Source organism: Mercenaria mercenaria, chromosome 11 (assembly GCF_021730395.1).
Source record: "Mercenaria mercenaria strain notata chromosome 11, MADL_Memer_1, whole genome shotgun sequence".
NCBI classification, from domain to species: Eukaryota; Metazoa; Mollusca; class Bivalvia; order Venerida; family Veneridae; genus Mercenaria; species Mercenaria mercenaria.
In genome coordinates this window covers 2,298,196-2,324,606 of record NC_069371.1, presented here as the reverse complement: position 1 = coordinate 2,324,606, position 26,411 = coordinate 2,298,196, and the positions used below count along the sequence as shown (strand labels likewise).

Sequence of the window (26,411 nt, the reverse complement as noted above, 5' to 3'; positions counted from 1 at the left end):
CGGACACGAAATTGCAGACGGACGGAAGGACAGACGGACAGACGGAATGACGGACAGACAGAAAAATGCATTCCTATAGTCCCCGAAACTGGTTTTCAACCAGTAGGGGACTAATAAATATGGACGGGTAACCTTGTGTGTTTGTATGTGTGTTTGTGTGTCATAGGGATGGGGGTGAATGTTGACACAGAACTCTGTAACACAATACCAAGAAATAGAAAAAAAATGTAGGGGAGGGTGGGGGAAGTGGGGGCTGTGGATGAGGGGTGGATTATGTGAGCAGTTGGGATGTCAACTGTGGTACAAATGTACTATGAGACAATATAGAAAATTCTAACACGACCAGCAAATAACCTACATACATGTAGAGCAAAATCTATTTGGGGTTATTCTGCAATAAACCACTCGTGTGCAATGACGTCATCGGATCCAGGTGCATAGCACCGTCGTAAAAAGTAGTTACCATTTTTTCTAACACTGTTGACACCAGTGTGTCATGTTAGAATCGAAATAACAAGTTCCTAAGTGTGATTTATCGCAGAATAACCCTAGTTTTTTGTTCTTATGCGAAACAATATATCACTCAGGCCTATGGCCTTCGTGATATATTCTTATGCATAAGAACTCGAAACACGGGTTATTCTACGATAAACCAAACTTGGGAACTTATTATTTCTTAAACAAAAGAAACAACAAGAGCTGTCAGTTGACAGCGTGCTCGACTATTCTCAGTGCTTGATAGTATAATATAAGCTATGAGTAAAACTTAACATTACAATAAGCATATTCTAAGTCAAAAAGGGGCCATAATTCAGTCAAAATGCTTGATAAAGTTGCCTCCTCCTTTTTACAGATTGGGGTCATGATGGTAGGACTTTGAAAATATTTGGGGTGGTACGCAAACTTTAACATTTATTCTAAGTCGAAAAGGGGCCATAATTCAGTCAAAATGCTTGACAGAGTTGCCTCCTCCTTTTTACAGACTGGGGTCATGATGGTAAACAAGTATGCAAAATATGAAAGCAATATCTCAATGGACTTTGAAAATATTTGGGGCGGTACGCAAACTTTAACATTTATTCTAAGTCGAAAAAGGGCCATAATTCAGTCAAAATGCTTGATAGAGTCGCCGCCTCTTCCTTTTTACAGACTGGGGTCATGATGGTAAACAAGTATGCAAAATATCAAAGCAATATCTCAATGGACTTTGAAAATATTTGGGGGGGTACACAAACTTTAACATTTGTATGACGCTAATGCTCACGCTGACACCGGGGCGAGTAGGATAGGTCCCCTATTCTTTGAATAGTCAAGCTAAAAATTAAAAGAAAACTAGAAGGTGTTTTTGTCACAAAAACATATGTCTCCTCCCTATGTGCTATCTTTAGCTCTGACAGCCATTTTATGCAGCGAAGCAAAACATGGCAGCAGTATGCACAACTAGGCTTGGTACTGACCACTCCTGTGAAGTTTCATTGAAATCTGAACAGCAGTTTGACCTGTGAAAGCAGGAAAGATTTTTCTATTTTTAGCGCTGGCAGCCATTTTGTGCAGCTAAGTGGAACATGCCAACGATATGCACAACTGGGGTTGGTACTGATCACTTCTGTGAAGATTCGTTGAAATCCAGCTATGCGGCTTCAGAGAAGATTTTTAAAGTCTTCCATATAGCCATGCGGGGAAAGCTAACCCCTTTCCACAGCAGCTACATTTCTAGTATAGGTAAGCTCTATTTAATGTGGCATAGATCTATGACCAACATCTAACACAAGCTACAAAGTTCTTGTCTGTCAAACTAGGTATCCAGTTACAGCTACTTACCTGAGCTTATTTTCCCTCCTGGTACAGCCCTATTTTGAAATTGGGCCAGAAGTTTCTGAGAGGAACATTTTAAAGTTTTTCCTTTTGGTTGCCATGGCCACTAAAATGGCCTAGACATAGCATAGATGACCTATATATGTAGGAATCAGAGAGGGAACCAACCAAAAAACACTTCAGTGAAGTTTGGTGGAAACTGATCTAATATCTGTTAAAGATGTATACATAATAGTGTGCTTTATCTCGCCTCCTATAAAATTAATGTCTTGCATTCTATTGGTCAATAGATGTCACATGGAGACAGAATATTACTTCATATCCTGAAAGTACGGTACATTTCGGATATGGATTTTGATTAGTCAAAATGGCTGCTGCACTGCTGGGGTAATTGAATCAAGTCAGCTCCGAGAATAAATTTAGTGTTTTCTTGCCGTTTTCGTTCTCAACATGTCAGTAGGGTAATATAAAAACAAACTTTAAATGAATTGAGCTATATATACCTGAATGTGTTTTCAAATGCGCCTTAAACACTCCCGCAGTTTTGAATTTCATAGGGCAAACCGGACACAGTATATTTCTCTCTTTGATATGGATTTGTCTGAAATAGATTTGATAATTGTATTTTAGTACATGTATATAATATGTGCACTTTGAAGTACCTCTCATGAAGGAATCTATCTGCTTTTCGAAAGGAATTGAGATCATAATTTAGATATAAGTTGTGTCAGTGTGGTTAAAATCTAATGTAAAATGTCACCGTATCTTCTATACCTGAAGAATGAACTGACTAAAATTAGCAGCAAGTGTTAACCTCATACAGATGACATGCAGAGAAAATAGGTCACAAAGTCTAAGGTCAAGGTCATACTTCGAGGTCAAATGTCAAATAGCTTAATTTTGGTTACTCATCATTTCTTCTTACCTGCTTGAAAGATAAGCATAAAACTATCACCTATTGTTTGCCTTATCAAAACAGTTATTATGTACAGTGCACAACCAAGGTCACTAGTTCCACTGTTAAATCAAAGGTTGTGACTTAGTGACCGGGTTTTGCGCTCTGTACATTGTTTTGATAAGGTTAACAATTTATGCAAGTTTCGTAAAAATCTTCTCGGGTTTAGATATGAAGCAGATACAATGTTAAGCTATTTGACCGTTAACCTCCATGTGTAACCTTGACCTTGGACTTTGTTCTTTCTCTCTACCCATCACCTTTAAAAGGTTAACCATTGATATTTGTTTTATGCAAATCTTCCCAACAATTAAGGAGATCAGGAGCGGACACAAAATTAATCCATTTGACCTCCAAGAGTGATCTTGACCTTGGACCTAATGACCAGGGTTGTGTGTTTTGCATATTGTCTGGATGAGGTTAAGAATTGGTCCTACTTTTATGAAAATCTTTCAAGCAGTCAAGAAAATATGGAGCTGATATGATGTGTTGCTGGTTGGACAGACAAACAAATGAACAGACGGACCAAGAGGCATGAGTGACTCCAATATAGCCCCATTTAGTTTGTATCTTGGTGAATGATAATCTACAAAAACTGGATATTGTATAGTTACCTACGGTGTTCCGTCTAGACAATTTTTTTAAATTTTTTTTTCTTTTTTTGTTGGATTTAATGTCGCACCGACACATGATAGGTCATATGGCGACTTTCCAGCTTTAATGGTGGAGGAAGACCCCAGGTACCCCTCCGTGCATTATTTCATCACGAACAGGCACCTGGGTAGAACCACCGACCTTCCGTAAGCCAGCTGGATGGCTTCCTCACATGAAGAATTCAACTTTTATTTAATACGATGCACGATGGTATGATGATGAAAATGTGATTGCGCGATGGCACAATGATGAAACAATAATAGCATGATGGTGAAAATGCGATGGTGCGATGGTGAAATGTCGATGTAATATCACTTTTTCATCATCAGACCATCCCGTTTTCATCATCGTACCATCATGTTTTCACCATCGTACTATCGCATTTTCACCATCGTGCCATCATGTTATCACCATCGTACCAGCGCGTTTTCACAGCATCGTATAATCGTGTCTTCACCATCGTTCCATCGCGTTTTCACCGTCGTGCTATCGCAATATCACCATCATACCATTGCGTTTTCATTATCGTACCATCACATTTTCACCATCGTACCAATGCCTTCCATTGGTCATACACAATGGTACAGTATATGTGTCAGTGAAATACAGGCTTGATAAATCTCATTTTCACATTGCACTATGTACCTTCTACATCCTAACAAGAACAAGCTGAGTTTGAATAATACCATGTGACTATTACACCAAGCTTTTTATTTACTTTCATGCATACATAAAATACAAAAGACGTGGCCTTGAAGATTTTACAGTGAACTGAGCACTGAACATTTTGTGAAACATTTTGCAAAACAGCAGAATCTAAATGGTAAATTTCTTCTCTCAAAATACATTGAGATACATTCATCTATTGTTGACAAAAATACAAGTGCACGAGACTGCGCATTTCTTACTGGAAGGCGATGGTACCATGGTGAAAACGCGATGGTATGATGTGAAACCACGATGGTACGATGATGAAAATGTGATGGCACGGCGGTTAAAACGCAATGGTACGACGGTGAAAAAGCGATGGCACGATGGTGAAAACACGATGGTACGCTGTTGAAAATGCGATATTACATCGACATTTCACCATTGTACCATCCCGATTTCATCACTGTGCCATCGCATTTCCACTATTGTACCATCGTTGTTTCATCATCGTACCATCGCGCTATCGCGTTTTTGTCATCGTACTATAGTGCATCGCGGTTTAGTATTAAATAAAAAGTCATGACTGTCCAAACGGAACACCGTAGTTACCTGTGTTGCTTGAGGTAGGGCCACGCTTTGAAACTTTTACCACATTTATCACAAATGAACTTCTTTTCATCTGTGTGGACTTGTTTCTTGTGAGTTCTTAATTTGTTCTTGCAGTTATACTGAAATAAATAATTTAAAGAGTTTTTTTAAAGAAAAGAAACACTACACTTAGCTCCTTTAGCTCGACTAGAATCATCTTAAATGATATGAAAGTGGAATAACAGTATCTGAGTATTCCAATTTTCATTTTTATTTCATTTCAGTGCATTGATATAAATCCTGAATAATCAATTATATTATATAGTATTCATACAATTTCAAGATTACATCTTTCAATGTATACTTCATAGCTTTCAAAAAGGTAGAACAATTATATATTGTAAAAAGTATCTATTTATATGTCTTTTTAATACTACTGAAGGCTGGATAATGACTGATGAATGATGAAATGACAGTGTGCCCTTAGAAAAAAAATAATAAAATGGGCGGTATTCTGAAGATTTCGTATTATTTGGATGTAGTAAAAAAAGATGGTTTAAAAACGAAAGGGAAAATGAGAAAGAACAAAAAGAAAGAAGAAGGAATGCTGTTTGCTTTCAAAGCCTAATGCAATTAGAGAAACTGTTAGCAAACAGCATGGATCCTGACCAGACTGCGCAGATGCAAAAGGCTACTCTGGATCCATGCTTGCTGCAAAGCCACTATGTTGGTTTTCTCATGGTGTGGCTCATTCATTAAGTTTCTGAACACAAGAATCAAAGGTCACATAACATGTTTAACAACTGAGCTAAATTGACTGCAGTATAAATGACTAGTAACAAGTTTAATTTCATCTGACAAAATTATTGTCATATGGTGAACTTTATTCACTTTAAGGTGGTAGATAACCCAAAGAAACCTATGGCTTCATTTGTGGTAAGACCAAGACACAAGACAATTCAAAGACAAGACAAAGACAAAGACAAAGACAAAGACAAGACAAGACAAGATGAAGACGAAGACGAAGTCGAAGATGAGACGAGATGAGACGAGACAAAGACAAAGACGAGTCGAGATGAGACGAGACGAGACGAAGACAAGTCAAATCAAGTCAAGACAAGACAAAGACGAGTCGAGACGAGACGAGACAAAGGCAAAGACAAGACAAAACAAGACGACAAGACAAGTCAAGACCAGACCAGACCATCCCAGACCAGACCAGACCAGAGAGAATTGCAACCTGATAATATAAGCATGTAAATAAACAACATAAAAGACAAAGACAAAGAAAAAGACAAGACAAGACAAGACAAGACAAGACCAGACCAGACCAGACCAGAGACCAGACCATCCCTTCCCAGACCAGAGACCAGTCTTATCCCTTCCCAGACCAGAGACCAGACCAGACCAGACAAGACAAGACCAGATCAGAGAGAATTGCAACCTGATACTAAATATAAGCATGTAAATAGACAAATATGTGATTTTGCTTAAATACAAAGTCATTAATGGACCTTTTGAAAAACAAGAGGGCCAAGATGGCCCTAGGTCGCTCACCTGAGTAACACACCATAACAGTGTAAACATGTTTTACCTAGTGATTTCATGGAGACAAATATTCTGACCAATTTTCATTAAGATTGGACCAAAAAACGTAGCCTCTTGAGTGAAAACAAGCATTTTCTTTGATTTGACATAGTGACCTAGTTTTTTTTACCCCACATGACCCAGATCCAAAGTTTCATGAAAACAAACATTCTGACAAAGTTTCTGGAAGATTGGAGCAAAAAAGAGGCCTCTAGAGTGTATACAAGCTTTTCCTTTAATTTGACCTAGTGAGCCCGCCCGTTTAGCTCAGTAGGTAGAGCGTCGGTCTACGGATCGCGGGGTCATGAGTTCGATCCACGGGCTGGGCGTATGTTCTCTGTGACTATTTGGTAAGCGACATTGTGTCTGAAATCATTAGTCCTCCACCTCTGATTCATACATGTGGGGAAGTTGGCAGTTACTTGCGGAGAACAGGTTTGTACTGGTACAGAATCAAGGAACACTGGTTAGGTTAACTGCCCGCCGTTACATGACTGAAATACTGTTGAAAAATGGCGTTAAACCAAACAAACAAACAAACAAAGTTTTTGATCCCACTTGACCCAGATTTGAAATCATCCAAGACTTTCTGATCAAGTTTTACGAAGATAGAATCAAAAATGTGCCCCCTAGGGTGTTAACAAGCTTATTCTTTGATTTGACCTGGTGATCTAGTTTTTGACCCCAGATAAAAATTTATGCGATATTTCATGCAGAAAAACATTCTGACCAAGTTTCATGCACACAAATGAACAAGAGTGTTTAACAAGCTTTTCCTTTGATTTGACCAGGTGACCTAGTTTTTGACCCCATATGACCCAGTTTCAAACTTGGCCTAGGAATCATCAAGATAAACATTCTGACCAAGTTTCACGAAAATAGGGTCATAAATGTGGCCTCAAGAGTGTTAACAAGCTTTTCCTTTGATCTGACCGGGTGACCTAGTTTTTGACCCCATATGACCCAGTTTCGAATCTGGCCTAGAAATTATCAAGATAAACATTCAGACCAAGTTTCATGAAGATAGGATCATAAATGTGGCCTCTAGGTTGTTAACAAGCTTTTCCTTTGATTTGACCTGATGCCACCTAGTTTTTGACCCCATATGACCCAGTTTCGAACTTGGCCTAGAAATTATCAAGATAAACATTCTGACCAAGTTTCATGAAGATAGGATCATAAATGTGGCCTCTAGGTTGTTAACAAGCTTTCATTTGATTTGACCTGATGACCTAGTTTTTGACCCGACATGACCCAGTTTCGATCCAGGCCTAGAGTTCATCAAGATAATCTTTCTGTGCAAGTTTGTATCAAATCAAAGCATAAATGAAACCTCTATATGGCTGAAAGGGCCAAAATAGAAAATTTCGAAAGGAACCAAGATCTTATTGTGACTTAAGTTGTGTTTAAGTGTGGTTAAAATCAAATATAAAATGTCACTTCTATTGTGTTCACAAGGTAAAAATAAACAAATTTTGGCTCTTTCAGGGGTCAATCAGGGGCCGTAACTCCGGAACCTATGATTGGATTTGACAGATTCATCATGGAATCCAAGATCTACTGTTGTTGAAGATATTTTGCAAGTTTGTATCAAACCATCATGGAGAACATACTGCCTGTCTGGGGATTGAACTTGCAACCCTATGATCCATAGATCAGATCCATTTCAGAACTCCAGCTTCTGACATGACTGTACTCCACTGATGATCTCCAATTTCAGTTTTATAACCTGGGACCAATGATTTACTCTTTATAACCTGGGACCAATGATTTACTCTTTATAACCCTGGACCAATGATTTACTCTTGAAAAGATTATGGATATCAAGTAAGTACAGGTATATAACTAAGAAATGCTTCGGAGCTTCCTCAAACAGACTGGTCAATGTACAATAATTTTAGCATTGAATGAAACTGCCTACCACATTTTCACACTGGTCACATGCTAGTGTACGTTCTTCATGAGTACTTCTGTGTCTCTTTAGGTACTGGTGTTTAACAACTGCTCCACATATCTCACATGGAAACAGCTGATCTTTACGGTTTTTTGACACTCGCTTCTTCTGTGAAAATATAAATCAGTTCTAGAATTTACACAAAAACGTTAATGAAGGCATTTCATGTATTTTTGAAAGTTAATCTGTTTGAAAGTTTAGATGTATAATATTACAATACAAATTTCCCAATCACAATGTCACACAAGGTAAAGGTTCTAAATGACAATTTCAAAATGTCTACCTGAACTACATGTGCACAGGTAAACTCATTTGCTGAATTCAAGTCAAACTGAGCTGGGCATGAAGAAAAAGTGCCAGTTAGGTACTTCGGCATAAAAATAATGTTTGTTTCCGGTATTCTGACCTACCCTAAGTTTTGGCTTGACCCTAACTGTTTTTATGGCCCAAGAGACTTTTTTTTACCTTCTTAAGAAAAAGTTGCAGAACTGCACTTTCTATGCTTTAAACATGGTTAATCATGTTAAAAATCAACATACTGATGCTCTACAGGTATAACCTCCTTATTTGTATTCATTTTTTGACATGAAAAGTCTCACTTAATTAAAAGAAAATATATATTTTCTGACCTACCTACCCTAACTTTTTTTAACATGTTACTGGAAACAAAGAATATTTTTAGGCCTTATTGAGAGCAAGTTCCTATGTGCAGGGTATTCGGGAAAGGCACCTGTCAATTGTTAAAAACAAATCAGTATGTGCAGGGTATGTGGGAATGGTGTCCGTTTTGTTGAGAACAAGTTCATCTATCTGGAAAATGCCAGATATGCACAACTAGGCTGACAATGATCACTTGTGAAGTTTGCTGTAAATCTGTTCAGTGCTGCACTATACCAAAATGTCTCCCCTACTATATGTGGCAGACATAATTATCTAACAGTAAATACATTATTTGAAGCTAAAATCTGATACATATTATTATTATTATTATTATTATTATACCAGATTTATATAGCGCCCTTTTCATGATCAATTTCACGTTCAAAGGCGCTTTACATAGTTCAAATGCAGCCACACAGGGCGCATAATTCATCCTCTACTATTACAGACACAGAGCGATCTGACCAGAGGGACAGAGTGAGACAAAGCCCCCACAGAGAGATCAGAAATCAGATACAGGCTTGTCCGGCTAACTTAGCCTAGCTCGTTGCGAATAGACAGCCTGGTTCTTTTAACGTGCCCAGTGTATAGCACTGATACACGCAAGGATTGTCTGGGTTCCTGACCAGTACACCTCTAGTTGGGTGGGAAACACTGAAAAGCGTTTCTGAAAATTCCCAAGTAGCTGCCGGGGATCGAACCCCCGACCTCAGGATTGGAAGGCCAGTGTGCAAACCACTGAGCTATCCGTCCACCTAATAAAAAGTAATATAATAGCTGTTACTGGGATATAATAGCTGTTATTGAGAAACATATAATAACTGTTATTGAGATGCATATATTAATAGCTGTTACTGAGATACATATATTAAAAGCTGTTATTGAGATACATATAATAGCTGTTATTGAGATACATATAATAGCTGTTATCGAGATGCATATATTAATAGCTGTTACTGAGATACATATAATAGCTGTTATTGAGATACATAAAATAGCTGTTATTGAGATGCATATATTAATAGCTGTTACTGAGATACATATATTAAAAGCTGTTATTGAGATACATATAATAGCTGTTATTGAGATACATATAATAGCTGTTATTGAGATGCATATATTAATAGCTGTTACTGAGATACATATATTAAAAGCTGTTATTGAGATACATATAATAGCTGTTATTGAGATACATATAATAGCTGTTATTGAGATGCATATATTAATAGCTGTTACTGAGATACATATATTAAAAGCTGTTATGTACAAACTATAAAGCTGTTATTGAATACTTTAAAATAGTGTTATTAATGCATAATTAATAGATCGTTACTGAGATACATATATTAAAAGCTGTTATTGAGATACATATAATAGCTGTTACTGAGATGCATATATTAATAGCTGTTACTGAGATACATATATTAAAAGCTGTTATTGAGATACATATAATAGCTGTTATTGAGATACATATAACAGCTGTTATTGAGATGCATATATTAATAGCTGTTTCTGCGATACAGATTGATAGTTAAATGTACAAAAATCTTTAAACAAATTTCTATGTTCAAAAATGTTCCAAAGTTACATTAAATTTATCTAGTTTGGTTTATAATGTAATAATGTAGTATTCGTTATGACTTGGAAGCATTGTGTGAAGTTTCAATACAATACATGCAAAGCTTTAACCTAGGCTGATTACAATGCCAATGCATGTGTGAGTAGAATACTTCTCATAATTCATCAAATCGAGGGTTCAACGCAATAAGGGCGTATCTACATATAATAATCATATGTAGATACGCCCTTATTGCATTGAACCCTCGAAATAGCGAAGTGAAAAAACAATGTTATGTCATGTCAAATATATTTCATACAAACTGTTCCTTAATAATTTCTTTTTTAAAATAATAAAATTATTATACAAATGATTTGTCCCCCCACCATCCCCACTGGAAAGAAAAAGAGATTACATTATACTTGATTGTTTGTTTGCTTGAACATGCATACAATTTTGTAGGTAAATTAGTATTAGTATTTGAGTAGGTTACTATGATTGAAACTAAACTCCTGTAAAAGAAACTGAGATTAGACTTTAACTAAACATTAAACCTCCCTGGTTTGGCACTTTAATTACCTTTGTGTGTTTTCCTTCAACAGTATCTTCATGACAGTTGATTCCATCATCATTTATACCATCAACTACTTTTTCATCATCATAACAATCATCATTGTCATAATCATTAGATGCAACAGCAGGTATGTCTGTTCCTTCTATTCTCAATGATGTGTTCCTATCTGTGCCTGCAAGGATACTCCCTTTAGTCTTCTTACATTCATTTAACAATGTTTTATTTGCATTTTTAGCATTTACTTTTCTTTTGCCTCTTTTCTTTCTCTTCAGTTGTTTTCTTTCAATGATCTTTAGGTCTTTTACATATTTTCTTCCAGTTTCAATCTCTTCTCCAACAACACTCTCATTGATTATTGTGGTATCATCGTCATCTCCTGAGTTACCACGTAAATTATCATCGTCATCTCCTGAGTTACCACGTAAATTATCATCGTCATCTCCTGAGTTACCAAGTAAATTATCATCATCCAAGGAACCTTTTATATCAAACTTTACATCATCCATTGAAATGTTTGAATTGATACCTTTATCAAGAGTATGTATTCCCTTTACTTTTACCCTATAACACTCTGCACTGTTTCGTGGAATTTCAAAATTTTCACTAGTTTCATTACAAGCATGCGCTGTTCTTACTCTACCCCTGAAAACAAAGTCAGTCACACCTTCTGTTTCAAGTAGATGTTGGTAAAGAGTACACAAAGTTGGGTACTTTATATCACAAATGCCACACGAAAACAAGAAACAACCCTCATCAACATCTGTCTGGTCACAGCAATGTAACAATGTGTTAGCATTTTCATGCGTTGAAATATGCATAAAGTAACTTACTAAAATGTTAAATTTTTCATCACATATACCACAGACAAAGGGAAATAATGCTAATACATCATCTGAAGTACTAACATTAACATCCTTATTATCTGAAGCACTAACATTAGCATCCTTATCATTTGAAGCACTAAAATTAGCATCCTTATCTTCAGATGTCATATCTTCTTGTAGAGACTGGTCATTCTCACTCAGTTCTTCATGACTGCTCTTCTTATTTACACATTTCTTTACTTTGGTAGGGTAAGTCATAGTGTGTCCCAATTCTACACCCTCGTAGTTTGAGGAGTCATGTACTGTCACACTAGCTCTCACACCAGCTGCTACATCTGGTTCAGAGTTGACATTTGTACCACTTAACTGCTTTTCAAACTGTTCACTCTCTCCAACTAATGCTGACACAATTTTGTCACAGTTTACAGAATCTATGAGAGTTTCTTTCTGAAATTCTTCCATTTTACTTTCCTGTCAACATTGCTCCAAAATTACGTTACTAATATTTCAAGCTGCCTTGTTCTTGAACAAAGAAGATCATATATCTGTTTCCTGATGACATATAACAACTTGAAAATATCCCCATGTAATGCTATTTCCAGATGTATCTTTACCTCACCAAATATGTAGTCATCTAGCCCTTATTCATCTGTAACAGAAGACCTTAAAAATTAATGCTAAAATTTCATTTTGCGCTAGCACGGTCAACTATGCATACATTGCAAAACTTTGCAGGCATCTTCATTCTGCTCAACAAAATTTCAGCTGTGTGAACTTACTATATATAGATTAGGACTGGGATGATCACTCGGTTAATTGGATCCAATTCGATTACTAGGTGAAACAGGTTTCAATTTTGCAAAACCACTAATCACTCTTAAACAATGAACATCACAAAGCGTACATTTGTACTTTATATATTTCTTTGACCAACACATTGACCCACATTATATTTCCGCTAAAACACATCAATCAACGTTATCAATAGTCTCATATTCGCCTGTTGTGATATATATACAAAATGAAACACACCAAAATATGACTTACTAATTTTCAAACTACTCGCAAACAATTACCGTAACTTCCTAATGAGGTCAGCTGCTGGAAGAAACTTGATACGGTCATCTGGAAGGCAAAGAGCATTTTCAATATTGTGGCTGATTAACCGGTTTGATTCGATTTCATACTAATTATTACTGGTCTCAAAATGTTGAAATCATCCTGGTCCTAATATAGATAATATTCTGGTTAACTGTATACTGAACTCTAGACTTCTTGCAAACTGTCTGGACACTGTTCCCGTTACATAAGTTCTTTTCTAATTTCGTCTAATTTTGAACTACTAGTATTACAGTTACACTGTTTTTGTTACTTTGATTTTTCACGTACAAGACAGTAATGGTAAAATCTCCAAAGCAGAAGTCTCCAGAGTAAAATTTCTAGTGACTGTGCCACTACTTGAAAATCCTGTCACTTTTCAACATGTCTGAAATGCTTGCCTTCTTTAGATGCTTGCAATCTTTCTATACCATGGCACCTACTAAAGAAAGTAAAAATGTGTTTACATAAAAATTTTGTTCTTGTTGTATGACAATATTGCAGGATAATATAAAACTAAGTAAAACATCTAACATGATTAATGGTATATTCACTATATGAAATGTTTCAACAATCTTAACCAAAATGCAGGTGTTAAAACTGTGTGCTGCTTCCAAATTCTTTTATTATTGATATCTATCTTGGATATGCAACCTAGACAAAAGGAGGTAATAATAATTATACCAACTTGCATTTCTAATGAATTTCATCTAAATGTGTCATTTCTAATGTAAATTTTTAACAAACTGAAAACTATAGTTCTTATATTGATATAATTTCCTACCCTCAGTATGTTTATCAAGTTTGTATTTATAATCATGTAGCTTCTATTTCAGACTTTCTTTTCATTATTTTAGGAATGCCACTAACACTGGTGGAACTGAGAAAATGCCCTTAGAATTTGTTTAAGTTGGGAAAATTATAATGTAGATAATTTACACAAGATAAACTTAGGAAACAGCTTTCATTGCCTTACTTAGACGACTTGATCATATGATGAAATTATATTTATTCTCAAAACCGCAGCCTAAAATCAACTGGTTTATTAACAGTATGCATCAATTAAGGTCATTTGTGAGATTCAGCCATTTTCCTTGACTTTGATTTTTTGGTATTTTCAGAAAAATCAAAGTCAGCAGAAATGGCTGAAAGTTAAAGATGACCTTTATGTATAGGTTAGTGTTTATTAATGTGTATTTATAAAGTTTAATAAGCTACAAGCAGCTGAGCCGCACATTTAATTGAATAAACATTAACCTACTTAGTGTTTGTAATTAATTTTTGTTTCTGGATTTATAAATTTCGAAATACAAAAAAATCACTTAACAATTCTTTCAAGTTTTATCTTTTTTTTTTTATTTCTGTGTTTTATGTGGAAAACTTATATTATTACAGCATGCAGAAAATGTCACCAATTTCGGTATTTTATCTTAAGATGGGCACCCTTAAATGTGAGCAGTTCCATGGAATCACCCATGACGTCAGAGCAAATAAAATCAATAACACACCTCTTGTCCCTACTTTACTGTTGTACTTGGTGGATAATTAGTTTCAGAATAGCCCAAAACACTTACCAATCAAACTTACACACAGCTGTGGTGATGGGATAAATTTTCTTGTAACCAATCTTTTAGCCAAATTGAAAATCTTGTAGCCAAATCTTATTCACCTTTAGCCAAAAAATGTAGCCAAAATTGCATGTGGAGTAGCGAAAGAATCCGAGACCTTACAAAAGACATTGTGGGAGCTGCCCCTGCAAAAACAATTTCAATGTTTTTCTCATTCAAAAGAATTCCTTAGATTTCTTAAGATAATGCAAAGTTTTCCTAGTAAGATTTTTTAATTTAAATTGCAGCAAAGAATTCATTGAAAATCTTAAGATTTGTTTGGATTATACTTTTTGAATACTATGGAAAACTTTGAAAAAATAATCCAAACAAATCCAATGTTTTCCAAATCAGAAAACTATGGATTACTTTGGACTTATATTTTGCTCCCTCAAATCAGATTTCAATGTCTTTGGAAATCCTTGGGCTTTTGTGTTCTGAGTTTAGCATTTGGAAAATATTGGAATAACTTGGACTTTAGTTTTAGCTAATAAATTCTTTCAAAAAGGGAAAGTCTACACTTTTGCAATTGTTTCACAAGCAAGTTTTATTTCCAACTGTAATTACTTTTCTTAGTTTAATGGTCATATAGATATCCAAATTAATTGAAATGAATCAAGCAATCTAACTAATTAAAATTTAAGTCAATGTTTTCATTTTGTGTATTAAAAAGATACATATTAGAATTCTATCATTTTATTAATTGATGTAAAGTACAAGATATATCATTGAAAATAATAAAATTATGTCCCAGTATATAAGCTATTTATTTCTTGGTTATTGAATATCTCAAACAAAAGCATCAGATAATAGGCATTAAAAGTCATTTCATGAGTCCAACAAATTTGTTAATGAAATCATGCTTATAATGTTACATCATCATAACTGAATAAGTCTATTCCTTTGATGATTGGCAATGATTAATTATCTAGCTTTTACAGTCACTTATATACTGCTGTTCAATGTATACTGATGTGTTAACACACAGAGGTAGCATCATGATAACACCATAACACCTGGACATTCTGTTCAAGATAAGGACCAATGAAAATACAGGCTTCTGAAGCCGTTTTACACCTGTACCCCAAAAAATAATCCCAATATTTCTGCTTGTTTTTTTTTTTCTGTGATCTTTGCAAATTCTGTGAGCAAATAAATGGATAAATTCTCCCATGAACTATATACATATATATTTTAAGAACATTCTAGATATTCCCTTCAGTAACTATTATACCAAAGAAAATCACCCATGAATACAAAAATTTGAATGTAAACAGGAAGTTCTTTGTTCATATTGTTGGAGGCAAATGGAATAAAACTTGAAACTCTAAAATGTTTTTAGAGGGATATCATGCAGGTAAGAACAATTTTGAATATCAAACTTTCTAATGTAAAATGTAAGTTTTAAAGCTATATGTCACAGGTCTAGAATAAATAGACTGAAACTGGAACTTTATTCATCTCAGTAGATTGAACTTTCACCTGGTTACAGGTAATTTTTTCAGGTATATGTTAATGATAGATAATTATGCTTCTGAAGCAACAGTTTATTTAATACTTAATTATTGCAGTTTTCAATTATTTATTTCTTGTAATTATTAAGTACTAAAATGATAGTAAAATCACTTTGAACCTCGGACTTACAACAGAGTCTAAACATTTTCAGGTGAAGGAGTGTACATGTGTTTAGTTATTAGAAGTATGCCTTCAACACATATGTATGAATTGATGTAGTCAGCGAAATCAGATGGCTTCAGTGACTATGCTACAGGATGATATGAGAACACAGACAGAAATTCCATCAAACATAAATTACAGAATATTTCAACTAAATTGTAAGTTTGCAAACACTTATACTATACAAATTACTATAAAAGGTTGATAATTTATTTATTTTATTGGGGTTAACATCAAACAGATTAAAAAAAAATAAACTTGCATATTGTATGGTCAGCACTTACACAGATGAGGGATAGTACCCACAGGTCGTGCTCTCAATATTTTCATTTCAGTGTCCAATAATTAAATGGTTTTGATACATGTAGAATGTTTAAATGGTAACTACAAATTAAAACTGGCTTTAGAGTTTTCATTTCACATACTACTATACTAGGTTATATTGTATTGTCTAATATTATATTTTAATTGCAATAATTATTATTAATATAATTTGTTTCTATATATATCATTTTCAGAAATGGCTGGAATGAAGTACCTGACCCTGTTGATGGTTTTGGAAAAGCAAAGAGACATTCTGATGCCACCTTATATTGAGCCTACAATACTCCAAAATTGATTTTGTTGTATTCATAACTTAATTTCTATCAAATAATTTTTTTTATTTGATATATCATATATCTTGTAGTTTAATTTTTAAGTTTAAGCTAAGTGAATTTTTATTATTCTTAACCACAGATGTAAAAGCTGCTGACAGATGTTTATTCTCCTTTGAATTTTATGCTTTTTGTGTTTTGTGAAGCCCAGATCTGTCTCAATATTATATTAAAATAATTTTGTAACGATATTATTTCATTTTTTTCTTTGGATTTCTTGGAATTTCTTTAGAATTTCAAGGTATTCTAAAGTTTTCCATAGTTAATATTGTATCTGTTTAGGTACAATAGTAAAAATTTCAATGAATTGCAATCTTTTCCTCAGTGCCAGGCCTTACTGAAATTCCAAAGATTTCCAATCTTTTTCTAGATTGCAATTCTTTGAAATTGTTTGGATTTTCATAACAAATTTCATTGGAATTCATAGGAATTCATTGGAATTTTGTGCCAATACCAGCAATGTTTTCCAATGTTTTTCCATCAAACCTTTCCAAACTTTTGCAAAGAATTCTTAGAAATTCCTTGAACTTTACTGCAATGATTTCCAATGAATTTTCAAAGAATTCCATGGATTTTCAACTGCATTTTTGCAAGGGCGAGCAGTTTGAAATATACCGGTACTATATTCTATAATTATTGTATATAATGGATATCTTTAAAATTAAATATTTATTCTAAACTGTATATTATATACAACACACCACAATGAAAACTGTTAATGTTAACAAATTTATTCTTACAACAATAGTTTCTGCAACTGACAACAATAGTTTCTGCAACTGACAACTTACACAAGAACATACAAACTTGCATGTACGAACATGATTTCATACTGCTATCCAAAACTTATCCTACGAATAATATTATCTTAAAGCAATTTAAAAAACATAAAAAAATATATATATTCAATCAAATTCATTAAACCACTGCTGTCTGAATGCATGTAGTCTAAACAGATTGCATGTGGAGTAGCACTTTCAAATGTAGACTTTTTGGATGGTGGTAGTATCAGGCAAATCTAGATCTATAACGTTTATGACCTATATTAAACTAAGTTACATGTATAAAACTTCATTTTAAACTTCACTTCAGGAAGTCAGCCACGTCGGAAGAGGCTTTTTAATTATTTTTGCCAGCATCCAATCAATTATCACCTAGTGTATCAGCTAATTTGTACAGTTTTCTTTAATCAGCTGTTCAATTAACTTAAACAAACATACAATTGAGTCACTCGTCATGCTTGTCAAAAATAATTTACACAAACTGTAAAAAATGTCTTATGTATATTCGCACCTCCATGTGTGACACATTTTAACCTTTCAATAATCCGGATAATGTATTGTAGACTGGTATTGATTTTTATGCCTATGGAAATGCGCTTTGTCGTACATCTGGAGAAGATAAGAAAACCATTCTGCGATTGTTAACCAGGGCTCCAGATAATTTTTCATGCAATTAGTATTTCACTTCATGATTTTTTCCCAAATTAGTTTTTCCACCACCAAATTTTAAATTCAGTTAGTTTTTTTTTTATTTTTAATTTGTTTTTCATTGTAAAAAGTTTAAACTTTTAGTGTTTTGTCGGAGGGAGCTTGTCTATCATTCATTTAATAACGCTTGTTTCACCAATAGGCCGTTTTCTATGACTGAAGTAATTTCCATGTTACATTTAGTAACTATGTTTCACTGGCTTTTTACAGCCAGAATAAATGACATTCCATGTACAATTTCTTCATTATTATTTTTTCGTTCTTGTCACAAAATTAGGAAATGCACTGTCAGTTTTGTATTTTTTGGTCATTCTCGCTTTCTTACTGCCGATGCCATACTTGCAATTTTTTAGAAGGGGAGATCACTCTAGCAGGCTAATAAATGGCATGGTTCGGTTTTTATCACTGACTTGCATTAACACCCTGACAAAATATATCAGTGTAAACATAACGATCGGAAGATGGTTTCTTGGCGTTTTCGGCAATTTCAAGGGTTTTTCGAAATGACTAAAATTGAAAATCAATTTGTTTTTGAATGACAGGTTTTGGAATTTAATTCGTTTCTGATGAAAATCATTTTGTTTCAACGATAAAACAGTGCTTATCTGGAACCCTGTAAAAAAATGCAGTGAAAAAATGCTTTGCCAGGAGTTTTTGGCAAAAGTGAATTTTCATTGCCAAATTATTACGATTTTCGCCAATGGCGAATTTTGTGAGTGACAGTGCGAGTCCTGTATTAAAACACAGTTTAATCAGTCACTACCATATCCTATTATTAGGTTTTGCATTACACCAGCAATGTCTTTCTGCCAATTTACTATTTAAAATAAATTTCCTGAAAATTTGAAAAGTACTACAATGCCATTGGACAAAAAATAATTTCAAACACTAATTATGCATACCATTAGTAGGCCTATATCAACTGATTCCAAACTGTGATTTTGAGTCTAATACAATTTGAGCAGTTTTCAAACACTTAACATGCTTAATCTGTAAATCTATAGACCGAAAAATCTGTACATTTATAGATTATCTGTAAATTTACAGATAATCTGTACTGTAAATATACCTATTTCCTAGACCATATGAAGAGCTATTAAAATAAAGCCAGTATGTTGGTTTTCTCATGGCGTGGCTCAAATTATACTTCTCAAGTTTAGATATGTTAATAGTCTGCCTATTAAACCTAAACATCCAAATTAGCAAAACTGTTATAAAACAAAATAAACACCTCTAAAATGACAAACCCTTTTCCTTTCAGCAAATGGAGGATATGTATTAGTATTACACTGGACAGTTTTGTTGTGCCTTCTTTTGTAAACAAATGACAACTTTGTTTCTAAGGGGAGCAACTTCGTACACCTCTAATAAATTTGTCAAATTATCTTGATAAGTCTTGGATTTGAATTCATTATAAAATGTCTTCTTAAAGATTGTATCATACCTATTCTCATATTATTGATCAAAATTGTGGTAGCATTAAGCATGTAAGGAAACCTGTAATTAAACATTCTTAAAGACCGTGTAATTGAAAGTTACTTCCCTTAGTTTATTTTGCGCCATTCGCTTGCTAATAGCGGGCGATGTGACAGCGATGTGACCTAGTTGAAATGGCAAGTTATTTAGACAAATTCTTGGTTGAAAATAAAGTTGAAAAGTTTTAGATGTAAGTGATCCTGTTATTTGGTCCGCGGACCAGACACTTTCCGGTCTTATTTTCTTGTATTATTGTAACTTTCTTGAAATTATTTATTTCTCACCGGTAATGGCGGTATATGTTATTTGGGTCAAAAAGTAGTCCATCCTAAAAAGTAGTTCCTACAGTGTTGCAAAAAAAAGTCCCTAAAGTCTTTTTCATTCCCCAGGTGACTATAGTCTGTATCAAAAGACTAATGCTATTTATTCCGTACAGTGTTGAAAAAAAAATAGTCCCTAACCTCAGGTGACTATAGTCTGTATCAAAATACTAATGCTATTTATTCCGTACAGTGAAAAAATAGTCCCTAACCCCAGGTGACTATAGTCTGTATCAGTAGACTAATGCTATTTATTCCGTAAAGTAACCAAATATAAAAACTACTTACGCGTCAGTTAGCAGTCCAAAATTACTTCCACAGCAAATGAACAACGAAATATCCAAGTTTTAAAAGAGCAGTTCCAGCACAAAATTAGTAAAGTCTTTATTCGGAGATACTGTTTACGTACACACAAAATTTACATATGGCATAATGTACATAAAATCCGAGCAAAATATACAAAAACATCACACAAGCACTTTACTATGTACACAAAATCGTCATCATCCGAGTCGAAGTGCCACTGAAAGGCAGACTTCTTGTACGGGTTAGACATTCTCCTTACTTTCGATTTTTTCCCTTCTTTCTTAGTCTCACTAAACCCTGTTGGATGACACACATTGTTGGTGCGGTTGCCATTGGGCTGCGAAGACTGCTTCCTTTTTGTAATCTTTGTTTTTGGTCTCCGGCTACTAGTCGTCAACGTTTTGTTTGCTTCATCATCAGAGGAGGAGGTCAGTTCCCATGACGGTAATTGCGTCTTTCTTGGATTTGGCATTGGCTGATGCAGAATACTGCTATTCAAAGTTTTGTCAGCTTCATCTTCGGAGGAAGACGAGACAGTTATGACAGCTGGACCAGCTACGGCCACGGAGGAGCTTGCCTGGGGCTGTGGCATATTCATGTCTTCCGATTCTGAAGTCTCTGCTCCGCTTTCAACTGGCATGATCTTTTCTTCATTGTTTTCATCCCCTGATGCTTCATGTTCTGGCGGTCCTTCCCACGAGTCAAACAGAGGTGTTGTATATAAGTATTCAGCGGGCTTGTTCAAGGGATACACTTCTTTTACCAGGCTGAAGAATTTCTGGTACACATCTCCCTTACACTCGCTACGCCACATGATTTCCGCCAAGTGTCCTTCAAACTGTCCGGACTTTGTTCCAACGATTCGGCGGAAATGATCCTTTGCATGTTTCCATGCGCCTTCAATGCGGTTGGTGTGGACGTAAGTTATGTCTCCGGTTTCGACATTTTTATATGCTTTCTTGAAGGCATATTTGTGAAGGACTGTGAAATGGCGATATCCAAGCGTGTTCAGATCAAGATATGCCGACCAGCCATCGCTGTAGATGGTGGAACCCGGTGCAACATGCCTTTGTATCAGTGGTATCAGCGTCTCCTTCGTGCGGTCGGTCACTGGATATAGGATGATACTGTTTGATTCACGATCTACTAGGCCGAAAATCCATACCTTCAACCCCTTGTTCGGGTTACCACGGTGGTATTTCACGCGCCTTCCGAAAAGGGACTCATCTATCTCTACTATGCCTCTGATGACTTTGTTATAAGTTCTCCTGCTAAAATATTCTTTGAAGAGTTCCCTAATGTAGGAGGCCCAGTTTACTGCTGTAGACTTGTACGCTATGCCGCTGAACTTTGAGCATTGGTACAAACTGTTTTTGTCCAAATATGACTTTATGAAAACAACAATATCCTGGATTTCAACCTTTGTCTTCTCAAAGAAAGAATTAGCCCGCAAAGACTTGACGTGGTTTCTGTTTTTTGTACAACGGAATACTTGACCCCCATTTCTCTCAGTGCGTGACTTTAGCACCATTCCTCCATCACAAACTTCTTCTCCGACCTTCTTGCCACAAAACACATGTCGCGCCAGTAAACCGTTATTTCTCAACCACTCGAGAACTACCACGTTAGAGGATCCAAATAAGCCATAAAAATTCCAAGGATTTTCTAAATCACGAATAGAAATTTCACTGGGTACGTCCTTTCTATCTCTGTAATTTCCACCACTTTTATTTAATCCAGACATTACACTAATTTTTTGTAATAAATTTCATCTAATTTAACTTTATTCCTTTTTTTCACACTGCTCTTCGCGCTTACTTATCAACATCAGAAATGGCGACGATACATGGCATTCTGAAAGCCATGTTACTTTATAAAACAATGGGAAACTGATAATATTTGTATGAAGACGATAACTTACCTTTGCTGGAAATAAACACATCACTATTTATCTCAATGTTGAATGGGTATAATGTCGCACACTTCCATCAATATACTCGTACCGATTATTTGTGACATTAAATGCATACAAATTGTATTTCTTTTCGTCAAACAGACGGAATAAATCGCGAAAATGTTTATATCCGCTCTCATCCCTGCACAAATTTGTCAGATAAGCCCACTCTAGGAATATATCTGGATTTAATCCATTGACGTACACGAATGCAGCTAATAATAAACGATCAAAATGTTTAACACCTATCTTCCAAAACAGTCTTCTAATTAGCTTTGGCCACTTTTTAGCATCTCCAATAATGTCTTGTATTATCATCCATTGTGTGTAAATTTTTCTTCTGTGATCGCGTGCTTCCATAGCTAACGGTCAATTGAAATTTGCAATCACAATCCACGCATATTAACATCTCTGTGAACTATGTTAATGGGTTCACTCGAAGTACATGATTATCTTTTGATCTGAACGTAAAATTATGGGTAATCATTGTCTGCAGAATGCCTGACCTCTCTATATATACTCCTGGTATTTGGTCCGTGGACCAAATAAATTCTTCGTCGCTATATATACTCCTGGTATTTGGTCCGCATCTGAAAACTTCTATATTAACGAATTATTTTAAGAATGTCACCCCCAAAAGACTACCAAGCCCCATTTTCTGAAAATATGCTCCCCCAAAGAAAACCCTTTTCCCGGGGATACTTCCCCTTACAAGGCATTAGAATGAATCTATTGGAAAAACAATTTCGTCTCTCTTTATATACTCCTGGTATTTGGTCCGCGGACCAAATAAATTCTTCGTCGCTATATGTACTCCTGGTATTTGGTCCGCACCTGAAAACTTCTATATTAACGAATTATTTTAAGAATGCCACCCCCAAAAGACTGCCAAGCCCCATTTTCTGAAAATATGATCCCCCAAAGAAAACCCTTCTCCCGGGGATACTTCCCCTTACAAGGCATTAGAATGAATCTATTGGAAAACAATTTCGTCTCTCTATATATACTCCTGGTATTTGGTCCGCGGACCAAATAAATTCTTCGTCGCTATATATACTCCTGGTATTTGGTCCGCACCTGAAAACTTCTATATTAACGAATTATTTTAAGAATGCCACCCCCAAAAGACTGCCAAGCCCCATTTTCTGAAAATATGATCCCCCAAAGAAAACCCTTTTCCCGGGGATACTTCCCCTTACAAGGCATTAGAATGAATCTATTGGAAAACAATTTCGTCTCTCTATATATACTCCTGGTATTTGGTCCGCGGACCAAATAAATTCTTCGTCGCTATATATACTCCTGGTATTTGGTCCGCACCTGAAAACTTCTAAATTAACGAATTATTTTAAGAATGTCACCCCCAAAAGACTGCCAAGCCCCATTTTCTGAAAATATGATCCCCCAAAGAAAACCCTTTTCCCGGGGATACTTCCCCTTATAAAGCATTAGAATGAATCTATTGGAAAACATTTTCGTCTCTATATATATACTCCTGGTATTTGGTCCGCACATATATAATTTATTATGTGTATTCCTACGCGACCTTACATGACCTCAGCAATGAATGGCGGATGGATACACTATGATTTTTTTTTTAGAATGGCGGATGAATACACTATGATTTTTTTACAGAACCGAAGCTAAACATATCATTTAAATGTTGTGGAATTTATTTGGTCCGCGGACCAAATAACAGGATAATGCCAGTGAATTTGCTTTTAAATTGATGAAATGTTATAATGAGGTCTGCTGAGGTCTGCAGTGTTTGTTTTTCACTGTTTTGTGGATTTTCAAATAGTGACAACCACGCCTTCGCCGATCACTTCGGCGGATCAGGCCATTCAGGGGTGGTAATTTCTGATAACATGTGCTACTTTTAATTTCATGGTAATAGTTACATAAAATGCATGTCTGTCGATTTTTGCAATAACTTTATGCTATATCTATTGGAATTATCAAGAATTCTAGTCGAACTAATCCGAGGTATACAGTTTGTTTTATATTGTGACGGTCAAACTGTAACTGCAGAAGTCAGAAATTAAAAAGCAGCCGCTCAGCGACAGTAAGCTTGTCTAACAAGAATTCTTGTTAGACAAAATTCGAGTTTTCTATAGTCAATGTTGGGTTTGCTTTCGTAGCTGCTATTGAACTTTGGTTTATGTTCTATGTGCATTTTTGAAGAGATGAATGATGAAGAAATGTGTACAAATAGTGTAATTACTTATTTCGATATCAAATTAACAGCAGAACACTGTCAAAATATTTGTCTGGCTACTGGCTTACCTCACAGGGAAAATAACTTCTTTTAGTGACCACAGTTGTTTTTTTTCAGTATTTTGGGAATGGTACCGATTCCCATGCAATTGGGAAAAATCGCGTCGTATTTGGTCAAATTGGGAAATTTCTATTTAGCTAATTTTATAGTACTAAATCCAAGACAGACAACTGAAAAGGCTCTAAACTCTTTTTAATGATCACTGATACAGTCATTGACATTCAAACATCACTTTAGTTCACAGTTTACAGAGCAATTTCTCGCTTTTTCTTGGTTTTAAACTTCTCAATAACATCTCTCAGCTGAACATGTAGATTCACTAGTGACAGTCGTCGGTAATTCAGGTTCGCAATACTCAACAGTAACAGACTCTTCCCCTGTTTTCCTTGGGGATGCACCCTCTTGTACAACATTCTGTCGTTTTGACAGCATATTTCATCAATTCTTGTTCTTGTCAGGCTCCCTAAGTCTTTTACGGTAATATTTGCTATTGTGCGACATTTTCCAGGAATTGATAGAAGTAACAATCGTACCTCCAATAACCTGCTAATGATCTGTTTCGTCCTCAATCCCGCATTCATTTACATCGGTAGTTACGAAACGTCTAAGTGTGAACAGAGATGGAGAGTATTTGGGCCTATAAAATTTACGCAATCGTAAAAAACACAATTCGGTGCATGTAAAATTTACGCAGTCGTAAAAAACACAATGTGATGTATGTCATGGCCGATTTACTTTCCGTTTTAATTTTTGGATTGTCATTGGGAATTCCTTTACCGACGATTGGGAAAAATGAATGTTAGACGGTTTGACCCCTTGACATCTTGACCCCTTAATTTTTTTTACCAAAGATGACACCTTGACCCCTTAGTGACACTTTGACCCCTGTTTTCAGTGACACCTTGACCCCTACTTTTTTTTATCTGACACTGACCCCTTAGATTTTTTTTGTGGCTAGGGGTATATTTTTCTGCAGTTTAATTTCTTATGAGCATGTAAGTCATTGATAAAAGCTGTATTGATGGACTTGTACAAGTTCTATACTATGAGTAGGTGAAAAAGTATGGTTTATGTGTGTTGTTTACTCATGTTGGTATTATTAAAAATGATGTTTCACAAACGTTTGCAATTATCTAAGAAATTATTTAGATGAAATTACTAATCATGTTAGTAATTACAGATATAAATAACTTCATTTACTAATTGAAATAATAAAATAACTCTCTGTTCGAAACTTCACATTTATTGGTATACTACTTTATTCATAAATGTACATTTTTATAAATAAATACAAGTAACGCTAAAACTAAATATTTTTCTCTTCATTCATAATTTCTTTCACTCATTCTTTCTCATATTTCTTTCATACAGTTAAATAGTTCAATAAGAAAATACATTACATAAAACATAATATACATTTAATAAGAACAATTTGTACACTATTTACATGAAACAGACAACATGAATATAAAACATTATACCAAAGACAGAAAACTGTAAAACAGAAAAGTCAAACAAAAGACAACAAAGACACAAATAAGAAAAATACATCACATAAAACATAAAATACATTTAATAAGTACACTTTGTACACTATTTACATGAAACAGACAACATAAATATAAAACATTATACAAAACACAACAAAGACACAAATAAGAAAAATGCATCACATAAAACATAATACACTTTGTACACTATTTACATGATGAGCACTGGTTGGTCACTG

General features: G+C 35.0%; 1 protein-coding gene across 10 annotated transcripts in view; it reads right to left on the bottom strand.

Moving 5' to 3' along the window:
• LOC123531572 (zinc finger protein 37-like) overlaps positions 1-25,207 on the bottom strand; it is a 31,167-nt gene extending 5,960 nt beyond the window's left edge. Inside the window, exons 1-7 of one of the 10 annotated variants that reach the window (XM_045312660.2) lie at positions 24,691-25,207; positions 13,210-13,360; positions 12,868-12,945; positions 11,002-12,469; positions 8,172-8,312; positions 4,685-4,803; positions 2,319-2,416 (exon numbers count right to left, since the gene is read on the bottom strand). In XM_045312660.2, coding sequence (XP_045168595.2) covers positions 2,319-2,416; positions 4,685-4,803; positions 8,172-8,312; positions 11,002-12,282 — 1,639 coding nt within the window. In that variant the 5' untranslated portion in view covers positions 12,283-12,469; positions 12,868-12,945; positions 13,210-13,360; positions 24,691-25,207. Of the gene's footprint in view, positions 1-2,318; positions 2,417-4,684; positions 4,804-8,171; positions 8,313-11,001; positions 12,470-12,867; positions 13,361-14,492; positions 15,650-19,579; positions 19,670-22,371; positions 24,650-24,690 lie in introns of those variants that run through there. The other 9 variants (XM_045312661.2, XM_045312656.2, XM_053518401.1 and 6 more) reach the window with 9 other exon arrangements.
• Between the last annotated feature and the right edge of the window lie 1,204 nt (positions 25,208-26,411).